General features: G+C 58.4%; 1 protein-coding gene and 1 long non-coding RNA gene across 2 annotated transcripts in view; both read left to right on the forward strand.

The window, feature by feature from the left end:
* KCNK5 (potassium two pore domain channel subfamily K member 5) overlaps window positions 1-7,630 on the forward strand; it is a 35,114-nt gene extending 27,484 nt beyond the window's left edge. The window contains exons 2-5 of the mRNA XM_059701792.1: window positions 1,256-1,367; window positions 2,534-2,700; window positions 3,009-3,177; window positions 4,998-7,630. Coding sequence (XP_059557775.1) covers window positions 1,256-1,367; window positions 2,534-2,700; window positions 3,009-3,177; window positions 4,998-5,911 — 1,362 coding nt within the window. The 3' untranslated portion in view covers window positions 5,912-7,630. The remainder of the gene's footprint in view (window positions 1-1,255; window positions 1,368-2,533; window positions 2,701-3,008; window positions 3,178-4,997) is intronic.
* LOC132237366 (uncharacterized) overlaps window positions 1-12,348 on the forward strand; it is a 109,033-nt gene that overhangs the window by 70,734 nt on the left and 25,951 nt on the right. The window lies entirely within an intron of this gene.

Consider the following 12,348-nt stretch of genomic DNA (forward strand, 5'->3'; position numbering starts at 1 on the left):
TAGAGGCAGGTTGTGGTCCAGTGGAAACAGGTTTGGCAGCTATTGGTTTTGCTAGAACAGATAAGCCCTCTCCTGGGCCACTCCCTGGACTTTCCCAAGTGGCCTTTCCCTGACTGCCCAGTTTCTGGGAGCTTGGTGGGGACTCACAGCACGATTTTGAGTCACCCTGACATGTATGCACCCGCTGATCTGTCCTGTCCCAGATACTGAAGTTGCTCAGCCCAGGGCTGAGATGAAGGAGTCCAGAGAAGGGGGATGAGGGGAGAGGATAGCGGGGAGAGGATAGGGTCCCGGGCACAGGGAGCAGGAGGCCTTGGCGGACAGATCCAGGAGGACCCTGAGTTTGACCTTCGCAGGTGTCCTGACAGATTGGGTGCGGGGTGTATAAGGGCCCCTCCCAGGCCAGCGCTGCAGTGGAACGTCTCTGTGGAGAGCTGGGTGGCAGAGGGTCCCCCTGTGCCCGCTGTAAGAGGCAGGACGATCTCGCAAAGTGTGACCCCTGGACCAGCAGCATCAGCACCACCTGGGAACTTGTCAGAAATGCACATTTTGGACCCCTTCCCAGACCCACTGGGTCAGAGACCCCGGTGGGGCCCAGCCGCCCAGGTTGAACAAGCTGTCCAGGTGACTCTAGTGCCTGTGAGTTTGAGCAGCGCCGGCTCAGTGAGAAGAGGGACTTTGGAGCCAGTCTGCCTAGATTCATACAGATGGTCCGCTACTGACGAGGGCTGGACTTACAGGTTTTTTGACTTTAGGATGGTGTGAAAGTGATAGGCATTCCGTAGAAACTGTACTTCAAATTTTGAATGTTGAGCTTTTTCTGGGCCAGTGATATTTGCTGGAATGCTCTCGTGGTGCTGGGCAGCGGCAGCGAGCCTGGGCTCCTAGTCAGCCCCGCAAGCCAACAGCCAGCTCTCCACGGTGCACTGTGCAGCCATTGTGTTCTAGATTCTGCGTTCTGAGCATGTGTCCGGTGGGCTAGGCTAAGGGTGATGTTTGGTAGGTTGGGTGCATTAAATGCATCATCAGGCCTTTATTGGGACATAACTCCATCGTAAGTCGAGGAGCAACTGTACTTGACAGCTGTGTGACCCACTTAATTATAAAGTGTTTCATCACCTATAAAATGGAGACGGTAATGCCACTTGTTATTGTGATGATGAATGAATGCTTATAAGGAATTGAATAGAGTGCAGCCACTTAAAAAGCGGTTGTTCGCCTGGCCTCCTCTGACCTCCATTGACTCTCTCTTTAGGTCGTATCTGATGCTGCAGGTGAGGGCGTGGCCATCACAGGGAACCAGACCTTCAACAACTGGAACTGGCCCAATGCAATGATCTTTGCAGCCACTGTCATCACTACCATCGGTAAGTGTCCGGGTCCTTCGGGGTAATGCCAGCTCCACAGAACCTCGCAGGAACACAGTTCTGGTCAAGGTCAAGTCGGGCCGTTCGCTGCCTGGCCTTTTGACACCTGTCCTGGGGATTTAGTGAATCCTTGGTGACTGGCCATATCGGGGAGACTGTGCGGTGTCCTGACCTGGGCTCTTGGAGCAGAAAGACACAGACGGCCTGGAAGCCAGAACCATGCAGGGGCCGAACAGGCCTCCCACTGTACACGCCCAGCTGGGGGTCTGTTCTGGTTATGGGCCGGTGGCCACTCCAGAAGTTAGTGACTAAACACCGAGCATCTTATCTTCTGCCATTCTGTGGGCTGACTGGTTTCCACCGGCCGGCTCTTGCTTGAGGCCTCGCAGGCAGTGGCTGGCGCCGGAGTTGTCTGCAAACCTGGCCGGCAGACATTCGCCATATCTCCTGTCACTGTTTTATAGAGGTTGCTGGCTGTTGCTGGGGGGCCCCGCTGAGGATGAAGGCACGACGGTGTGGTCATCTCAGTGTGGGTTCCAGGAAGGAACATACCAAAGCGAGCATTTCGAGGGATCAAGGGGAGAAGCAGCAGTCTCTTAGACCTGCCAGTGTCCCTGGTCAAGCAGGTCAATGAAGCCCAGAATCAGAGGGCGGGGCTGGGGGTGGGGGTTAGACGCCAGCTCGACGCGAGCAGCAGGTTGCGTAAAAGGGCAGGAATGAAGAGTGTCTGTCTTAGGAGACCATCTGCCGCAGCGCCTCTGGGGTCGCTACCCAGAGAGGGTGTCTTTTTCTAGTTTGCACACGGCTCATTCAGACTAGGGGAAGGCTCGCTGAGGGTAGAGGCTCCGTCTGCCTTCAGGGAGCTCCCGGTCTGATGGCAGAGGCACAGCCCACGCCCTCGTAAGTGCTGTAAGTGGTCGTGGTCGTAGTGTGATCAAGGGGAATGCCATTTCCCAAGTATTGATATTAGATCAAGAGCAAGTGATCTTAGAGAACAAGTCTCCCTTGTGGTGTGTGTGTGTGTGTGTGTGTGTGTGTGTGTGTGAGAGAGAGAGAGAGAGAGAAGGCGGGGGAGGGAGAGAGAGATGGAGGCGGGGCCACTCCGAGCCTGGGCCCATTACCCCCGTGATGGCTCTGTTCTTAGCTTCACTTCTCCTCTTCCTCAGGTTACGGCAACGTGGCCCCCAAGACCCCCGCGGGGCGCCTCTTCTGTGTCTTCTATGGTCTCTTCGGGGTGCCGCTCTGCCTGACGTGGATCAATGCCCTGGGCAAGTTCTTCGGGGGACGCGCGAAGCGGCTGGGCCAGTTCCTCACCAAGAGAGGCATGAGCCTGGTATGTCCCAACCCCGGGTGCTGGGCAGAGGTGGGGGGGGGACGCTGGCAGGAGATGGGAGGGTGGCAAGGGTCCAGGAATTGGACAGAGGTGTTAGACGGCAAGGGGGCAGTTTCGGAGCCCCTGCCCTCCTGGGTCGGGCTGGAGCATTGCCCCTCCCCTCCTTCCCCGGCCGGTGAGCCTCCTCCCAGGCGTGGTGCCCCACTGGCCTCCCCGGTGGCCACGTCCCCGGCCCTCTGGGTGTCCCTGCTGGGACCCCCCCCCCCATCACCATCGCTGTCTGACTGGGTCTCCCCGCCCCTCACCAGCGGAAGGCGCAGATCACGTGCACGGCCATCTTCATTGTGTGGGGCGTGCTGGTCCACCTGGTGATCCCGCCCTTCGTGTTCATGGTGACCGAGGAGTGGAACTACATCCAGGGCCTCTACTACTCCTTCATCACCATCTCCACCATCGGCTTCGGCGACTTCGTGGCTGGTGAGTCCCGCCCCGCCCACCCCTGCCTCTGCCCCCCCCCCCCCCCCCTGCTTCTCCAATCTCCATTCGGCTGACCTCCATGGGGAGCTCCAGTGGGCATTTGTGTCCAGGCCACTGCCTCCACCCAGTGGGGTCCTAGCCCTCCCCTGCCAGTTGCAAGAGGCAAGCAAGGCTCGGAGTCATTGCAGGAGACGCCCACTGCCCTTTCCTGGGACGCGGCTTCCTCCTCTCCGCTCTCTGTGTTTAGCATCTGGTCTCTTCCCAGCAGGTTGGCCGCTGGGAAAGGCAAGTGCGTGTCCATCTCCCAAGCTTAGGGGCGCTCGGTACGGGTGGACCTTCCGCCTGCAGGTCTCTGCCTGTTGCCCAGGCCCCTCGCTGTCACAGCTGTCATCCTTCATAGGAGCCGAGGGAGCGGTCCCAGGGGCTTGGCTCAGAGGCCCGAAACTTGCTCTCTCCACTGGCAGCTTAAACACAAGAGAGGCTTTCTCCCAGGCTGCTGGGGCCCGGGCACTCCCTCCCGCCCCTTCCTACGTAATCCGGGCGGGAGATAAGGTTCTTTGGCCCCTTTGTCTGGCCGCTCGGTCACTCTAGTACTTGTGCCTGCGGCCTGCCCAGCATCCTGGTTCTTAATCTTCTTGACACCACATTTGTTCCCCCAAAGCCTGCTGCCCTGCCCAGTCGACCTCAGCCTCTGCTCCAGGGGCAGGGGCAGGGGCAGGTCACCACCCTCTGCCCCATTGTAAGTGGAGACTCGGAATGCTGGCAGGGGGTGGCTGCGCGGGGGAGGAACAGGAAAGAGAGGCCTGGACACTCCTCTGACCTGGCAGAGCTGGGCCTGCTGTTTCGGGAGATAAATTTAGACAAAGGCACAGTCCTGCCATATGCAGCCGCTGGGGCCCGGCACAGGTGAGGGAGAAACCTGTGCTGCAGAAGCACGGGAGGGTATCGGAGCCCTTTCTCATTCCAGGAAGACACTAACCTCTGCCTCAGTGTCCTCATCTGTAAAACGGGTTAACAAAACCAAAACAGCCGGCCGGCGTGGCTCAATGGTTGCGCGTCAACCTATGAACCAGGAGGTCACAGTTCAATTTCCGGTCAGGGCACATGCCCAGGTTGCAGGCTTGATCCCCAGTAGGGGGCGTGCAGGAGGCAGCCGATGGATGATTCTCTTTCATCGCTCTCTCTACCTTCCTCTCTGAGATCAATAAAAATGTATATTAAAAAAACAAAAACTAATAGCGCCTACTTCCCAGGGTGGCGGAGCTAAAATGAGTTACTGTCCTCCAGCGCTAAGCGCGGGCCCGGCTCTGAGTGCGTGCCCTGGCTGTCGTCACACCTGCTTGTGCCCAAGACCTGAGTGAGATTAGCAGCACCTCATAGCCCTCGGCCCAACCACCAGCCTCATTTCCATTAAACTAGTCCGAGCTGCCTCACTTAATTCCCATCCTAGTTTTAGCTGAACTGTAACAAATACTCCAAAAAAGAACACAGCACAGGTAGGGGTAGGGGTGGCTAACTGAAAGGCAAACGTTCTGGACTGCCCCTGCCCTGTGCTGGCTCCAGCACCAGCCTCCCCGCCCCGCCCTCTCCCTCCAGCCGCCCTTGCCCAGTAAACCACTCTCTTGACGGCTGGCAGTGGAGGAAACTGTGGCTCAGGCAGGCGCCTGGGGCAGGCCAGCTTCTAGCACAGGCCTCCTGCCTTTCTCACGCGTCCCCTTGTGTTCTGGCGCTGTGCCCACTCTCAGAGGCTGTGGCCTTGGAGGGTCCCCGGGCCCCGCACACCCTCTCCTGACCCTCTGGGCTTCCTGCTCTGTCCTCAGGTGTGAACCCCAGCGCCAACTACCACGCCCTGTACCGCTACTTCGTGGAGCTCTGGATCTACCTGGGGCTGGCCTGGCTGTCCCTCTTTGTCAACTGGAAGGTGAGCATGTTTGTGGAGGTTCACAAAGCCATCAAGAAGCGGCGGCGGCGGCGGAAGGAGTCCTTCGAGAGCTCCCCGCACTCCAAAAAGGCTCTGCAGATGGCGGGCGGCACCGCCTCCAAGGACGTCAACATCTTCAGCTTCCTGTCCAAGAAGGAGGAGACCTACAACGACCTCATCAAGCAGATTGGGAAGAAGGCGATGAAGACGAGCGGGGGTGGGGAGAGGAGCCCGGGGACGGGGCCCAGAACTGGACCTGGACCGGGACCGGGACCAGGACTGGGACCAGGCCCGGGGCCTCAGGGGGATGGGCTGCCAGGCGTCCCCGCCTCCCTGGCACCCCTGGTGTTCTACTCCAAGAACCGGGTGCCCAGCTTGGAAGAGGTGTCTCAGACGCTAAGGAGCAAAGGTCATGTGTCGCGGGCCCCCAGTGAGGAGGCTGGGGCCGGGCCCCCCGAAGGCAGCTCCCCCACCTCTGAGGTGTTCACTAACCAGCTGGACCGCATCAGCGAGGAGGGCGAGCCGTGGGACGCCCAGGACTACCACCCGCTCATCTTCCAGAACCCCAACATCACCTTCGTGAACGAGGAGACCGGCCTCTTGGACGAGGAGACGTCCAAGTCCTCGCTGGAGGACAACCTGGCCGGCGAGGAGCCGCCCCAGGAAGAGGCAGAGGCCCAGGCGCCCCTGGCCTTGGGCGAGTTCCCCTCCTCGGACGAGTCCACCTTCACCAGCACCGAGTCGGAGTTCTCTGTGCCTTACGAACAGCTGATGAACGAGTACAACAAGGCCGACTGCCCCAGGGGCACGTGAGGGGGGGCCGGCCCCCCACTCCACCTTTGATGGCGTCCGTTACCTTCATCCTGGGCCTTCCTGCCGAGCCTGAGACCCCTGGAACTGGGAGTGGGGGGCCAGGGGCCTTTCTCGCCTGCCTTCCCCTCCGGCTAGCTGCTGCCTGCCAAGCGTGGCGCCCAGGACAGGGCCTCTGTTCGGCTGAGCGGCACCCCGGCGGTGGGAGGCGTCTGTCCTGAGCACACCTGGTTTATTCGATGGCTCGGGCACGGGTGGGCTGGCAGGACTGACCCCCAGGAGGCCTGCACTGCGTGGGCCTTCCGCCATCATGCGGTTGAGAATGTCACACGGTTCTCTGAGGGCGGGCCGAGGCCACTTGAGCTGACCAGTATTAATGAGCTTGTGTGCTCCGCACTGACCTGGCATGCATTTCGGAGAGAGGGTGGGCCCTGCCTTTGCAGGAGGTATAGCTGAGGGGTGGGGGCTGGGCGCTTCAGGCCTCTGCAGGAGCAGGGCCCTGCCTGGGGCAAGAATTTACGCCCCCCCCCTCCCACCCCCCCATCCCCCTGTCTGCCTGTCTGGCCCCTCTGCAAACTGTGGGGCAGAGACCGCCTCGGGGAGGGAGCGAAGAGATAAACACTCCTGCTGTGGGAGCAAGTCCCATGCGGGCTGAGGTCCTAGATCTTGATGATTCACTGGGGACTGTGCCCCGCTGGGAGGCCAGTCCCTGTCTCAGACGGTAGATGCGGGCTTTCTGTCTCCAGGGAAGTGGTGGGAGGAAGCGAAGGGGCAGGCCACGGCCTCTGGGGCTGGGCTCCTGGAGCTGGTGACCAGGGAGCTGCAGGAGCCAGCTCAGCTCTGCCCCACTCCCGTCTCCCTGTGCCCAGAACAAGGACCTCGCTGCTCTCCAGGTTGCTCTTGGCTCAGCAGTGGGAATGGCCAAATATGTGAATCAAGCTCCTCCCTCCAGCGTACCTGTGCGTGCATGTGTGTGTGTGTGTGTATGTGTGTGTATGTGTGAAGGATGTGATGGAGGAGCTAAAGATAATGTGAAACCACGCAGACTGTCTGGTGGGGCTGGCAGGGTTCCTAGGTTCTCCATGATGGACACTCTGGGGCCGGCCCACTGCCCTGCATGGTTTGCTATTTTTTACATAAACTGCTGTTTTTATATCCCTGGCATCTGTCGTTGGCGTTAGAGCCTGAGGAGAGAGGAGGAGAAAGAGCAGGGTCCCCAGGGTTGGGATGTTCAGTGTTCCCCCTCCAAGCCCCTAACTCAATTGGGCCTTCCTTGGTGACCTCAGCCAAGGTCATGAGTCCCCACGCAGGGTCGGGGGGAGGAGCACTGAGCAGAGTTGGGGAGGGCACCCGTCACGGCCGATGGATGCCCGGCAGGAGGTGAGTGATCACCCTTGGCCCCAACACCCTCTCTGCCTCTCAGCCCCTTCTCTGATACTGTAGGACCACACAGGGTCAGAACCCAACATGTGAAGACAGCGATGGACACGTGTGTCCACACCCCCACTCATCCTGTAGCTGAGGGATGTGCTGGCTGGACAGTGGGGTGAGAAGGAGCGCCCTGTTTTTCTGTGAAATGTTTTCATATGTCTTCGTTCCCTCACCCCACCTTGTTGGGGTGTCACTGGCTGACCTGGAATCACACACACTGTCTGTACATACCGGCAATGATGTCAGATGTAATTTATTTTAACATTTTTACAATAAAACATGTGATGGACAGCCCAGCCTGGTTTGTGTTGTGGTGGGGGAGGGGCTAGGGGTGGAGGGCAAGGTGGCGGGGGCAGTCTGGGAAGATGGGGAAGGGCTGAGGACACCCTCGGGGTCACAAGGAGACTTGGGGGGTCTGGAGGGAGAAAAAGTGAAAGGTAGGCAATGGGGAAGGACAGGCTACCTACGATGAGGCGGGCAGAGCACACCCTTGAAGGAGGTGACAGCTGGCAGGTCCGAGTGGGGACAGGGAAGGGCTCCAAGAACAGGATGGAGCCGGGGACAGGAAGCTGGGGGTGATGAGACGGTCTGCCCAGCACTGTCCTACAAGCTCTGACTCAGTCGTATGTGCATGAACTCGTTTGATCTTGCAACAGCTAGAGAGGTGGGTGTTGCATCCCCATTTTACAGGCGAGGAAACAGGCCCTGAAGGTGCTTGTGCAAGATCTGGACAGGTGGGGAGCCTGGGTTCAAACCCACGCAGCCGGCTCGGGTCCCTGAGGTCGGCACCTTCTATGACAGTTCCGGGGCTTTCTTCCCAACACCACGCGGGACAGCTTCAGTTTTGAGTCTGTTGGAAAACATGAAAAGTTTTGTGGTTTCAGGAGTGAGCCACATTTTTCATCAGGTTGTAGATGTGTTTTCCAAGGATCATTGTTTAAAATACCAACCAATTCGTAACTGCTTTATATCATCCTTCCTTCTGCCCAAATCCCTCCACCTCTCCCCCCACCCCCCTCTCTCCTTTGTAACTTCGCCGCACTAAGCACTACCTTTCTTTTGCACTTGCCCATCTCACCGAGTCCTTTGACAAATACAGCTCTGTGTGTACTTCCCTGTGGCTCAGGTTACTCAGCCCCATTCGTAGTTACGGAAGTGACTCCTGGGGCACAGCTTCACGGAATTGTGCTTATGGGTGATAAGGCCCAAACGGGGGGTTGGGGTGGAGGTGTGGTCTTGCCACGGTGGCTAAGATTAGATGGGAGCTTTCTGAGCAAAAGGTCTGGAAAAGGGAGCCACAGCAGCCGGAGCAGAGGGTGTGGCCTGGGAGGCACCCCGAGTTCCTGAGGGGTCCATAGCATAGGAGAGTCTTCTGCATGTCGCAGAGCTGTCAGGGATGGAAGGTGATTTAGGAGTCAAGGGAGAGGACCCTGGTGGGGGACTCCCTCTACTGCCTCCAGATGCATAACCCAGGTCGGTGGGATCAGGGTAAGAGGCCTGCAGGCTCATGGGCACATTGTTCAACCCCAGAGGTACATGGGGCTCTGAGGCAGACAGCCCCACTCCAGCAGGCCAGCTCCCAGCAGCCTCCTGGCTCCTGGCCCTCCCTGCTACATCCCAGCAGCCTCCCTGCCCTCGTAGTGAACTGACACCCTGCTCTCCACAGTCATCACCCCATTCATTTCTTCAAAGAATGTTCACTGAGCACCTACTATGTACCAGGCTCTGCTCTGGGCACTTGGAAAAACAAAGGTGTAAAATGGACCAAGACCCCTGCATTCGTGGAGCTTCTGGTCTGGTTCCCTTGGCTCTCACTTCTGGCCATTTTTCATGGTTTGTGCTTGGTATTTATATCCTGTCCATATTTCTCAAGGATCTTTCGATCTTCTCCATTTTGTATTTTAATCCTCACACCAGGTATTATTATTATTATTATTATTGCAAATTCAAACTATTAAGCAGCAGCAAAACAGCTTTCTTGACTTGCATTACCATTCCTCATGCCGCCTCCCAGAAGTTCCTAATCTGAGTGGGGAGACACGCTCACAAACCACAGTCTGATGGAGGAGACAGTTCCCACCCTCTGAGTCTGCAGGCTGAGGGGGTGCAAAGCACAGAAACAGAAGCACAAGCTGTGTCCCAGCTGGGCTTCCGCCTTCCCTGTGGTCCTGGAGGAGTCACTTTGCTCCCTGCCAGGACTGATGAAGTCCTGGGTTTCACCCCCTGACTGGCGAGGGCCAGTGCTGGCATCCTCAGACCGACTGGGGGAAGCATCCCGGAGTCGGGGGGGGGGGGGGGCAGTGCGGGGACAGGAGGAGGAAGCAGAGCTTCGCTGCTGTGGGCCCCTGAAGTGTGGGCTCAGCCCTGCCAATCAGCGCTCCACCCCTGAAATAATCGGTCCCCAGTTTCCAAATTCATTCACAGCTGGTCCAGGAAGCGGATGCCAGTTTGGGAGCTCCCAGGATGCGTTTGTGTAACAGCGAGAGTGCCTCCTCACCTCCCTGTCCCTTCTCTCCATCTCGGCCACCGTCCAGGCCACCATGGCCCCTCACCTGGATCCCCACACAACACAGGACCTAGCATCTAGCGGGGGGGGGGGGGGGGGGGGGCGCCACAGATGTTTGTTGAATGAATGAATGAATGAATGAGCCCCGTTAGCTGGGCTCCCTTCCACCTGGCCATCGCTGCAACCAGCGGCATGCATCCTAAACTCAAACCCGACCCCTTTCTCTCCTGCTTCAGACTCCCGGGGGCTCCCATTGCTCTTCCCGGCCCACCTCTCTCCAGCCTCATCTTCCGCCCTCCTCCACCTCTTTCTGGCCACAGTGAAGTTTCTCAAATGAGCCAGGCCTCCCCAAGGCCACGCAGTTTCCTCTGCCAGGAATAAGCCCTCCCCGCTCCTGGCTAAGCCCTAAGACCTGTTGGGATTCAAGGTGGACATCAGCTCCTCTGGGAAGAGTTCCACCATTACTGCCTCCCTTCCAAATTCTGGGTTCGATGTCCCTCCCCCAGCCCAGAGCACCTCCCACAGGGAGCCTGCTGCCTCTGCCATTTCCTGCTCCTGTCTCCAGGCCTCACACCCCGCCCTCCGGGGAGCCCAGAGAGAAAGGGACGTGGCTGGCTCACCTTGGGATCCCCACCTCTGGGCCTAGCACGGAGGGAGGCTCAGCTGTTCTGTGTTTACCAAATGGAGGTGAATGAGCCCGAGGCCTGAGCTCTTGCTGGTAATTCAGTCCCTCTCTTCCCGGGGCAGAGGCCAAATCCACAGGGCTTGTTCCACGAGGGCAAGTTCCAGCAAAGCCGGGTGGATGTTGTTAAGGGGCCTTGTCGCAGGCTGCGGTGGCTTGATGAGTCACCTAATTTCGCTAAGTCACCTGAACGTGGTGGGCAGGACAGGGACACAGCACACCTTATTTCTCCACACCCCAGAAAGTACCTCTGACACACCCCTTTCGTGTTTCCCCACACCTCTCTGTCCTCACCTCTCACCATCCCAGTGGCCCCCAGGCCCCTGGGGGGGCGGGATCCCCAGCCCCCGTCAGTGGCCCTAGTGTCCATGCTTCCCTCTGGGCGCCTGTGCTCCAAGTGGCCATTCACCTCAGCTCCCAGGGGCCGGCTTACAAAGCCCTTTCACATCCATTCCCAGATTACTCCACAGCCCAGGGAGCCATTTTACAGCCCTGTTAAGGGGCTTTTTTCTTTTTCTTTTAAAAAATAAATAAATGTGTGTTGTTGTTGTTATTATTTCGGAGATGAAGGGAGGAAGAGAGAGATAGAAACATCAACAATGAGAGAGAATCATTGATCTGCTGCTTCCTGCACGCCCCACACTGGGGATCGAGCCCATAACCCACCCGGGCATGTGCCCTGACCAGGAATTGAACTGTGATCTCTTGGTTCATGGGTCGATGTTCAACCACTAAGCCACGCCGGCCGGGCAAGGGGCCTTTTGCAAACAAAGAAATGGGGTGTCTTGGTTTGGTTTCTCAGGAAAGGAAGGCCTGAGACCAGAACTGGGAATGTTTGGAGGAAGTAGCAGAAGGGGAGAGAGAGAGAAAGATGGGCAAAGAGCAGCAGGCAGTTAAGGGGCACTGTTGAGCTAGTCCACTGTGGGCATCTGGGCCCACTCCTGCTGGCGGTCCCCTAAAAAACCTGCTGCTATAGGACAGGACTGTCCCTCTGAGGGACAGAACCCTGCATTTACCCACCAGTTCCCACCCCACTGGTTAGGGGCACAATCCCCTCCTTCCCCCCACCCGGGCTGCCTGTGACCGACCGTGTCATCAATGACGACGATAGTATTTCCCACCCCACATTCTGGTCAGCAGAGTGGCCGGTCAGTCCCTCAGCTAGCGATGGAGTCTGTTCCCCTGTGTGTGGCGGCCCTGGGACTGTTTGGGGCAACAGGATAATGTGCAAGTGGCCTTCTGTGCATCACAAAGGCCCGGCGGCTTCTGCTTTTCTGCTCTCGGAGCAGCCAGCCACATGCAGGAAACCCTTGCTGTGAAGAAGCAAACCAGCCTCGTGCAGGAGCCACGGCAGAGGGGACGTGCAGCCAGGGCGCCATCCGGGATGCCGGGCCCAGCCACCGCCGCGCCGCAGTCAGGCCTGGTGTCCTTCTAAGCCTCTACATTCTGTGCTGTTTTGTTAAGCAGCGAGAGAGAATGGGACACTGGCTGGGCTCGCCCTGAGCTCGGCGACCTTCTGCCGGGTTTTGGAGGAAGCTCTGAGGTGGACTAGCAGGGAGGCTCCGAGGCACTCCAGCAGGAGTCGGCAGCACACCTGCACGCGTGGGCTGTCCACGTGGCCACACTGACGTCCGAAGAGGACCGAGGGATGGGACACGAGCGCAAACAGCATTCACCGCCCTGACACTCAGACTCTCTGAAGAGACAGAGTTGAGACCAAATGCCATCAGATCTTCTGACTCCTTCCACCAGATCCAAGTTTTTCACCTTCGAGACATCAAAATCCCTTCGACTCTGGGGTCTCAGGTCCTCTGCTGTTTA

This window comes from Myotis daubentonii, chromosome 6, assembly GCF_963259705.1.
Source record: "Myotis daubentonii chromosome 6, mMyoDau2.1, whole genome shotgun sequence".
In the NCBI taxonomy this organism is placed as follows: Eukaryota; Metazoa; Chordata; class Mammalia; order Chiroptera; family Vespertilionidae; genus Myotis; species Myotis daubentonii.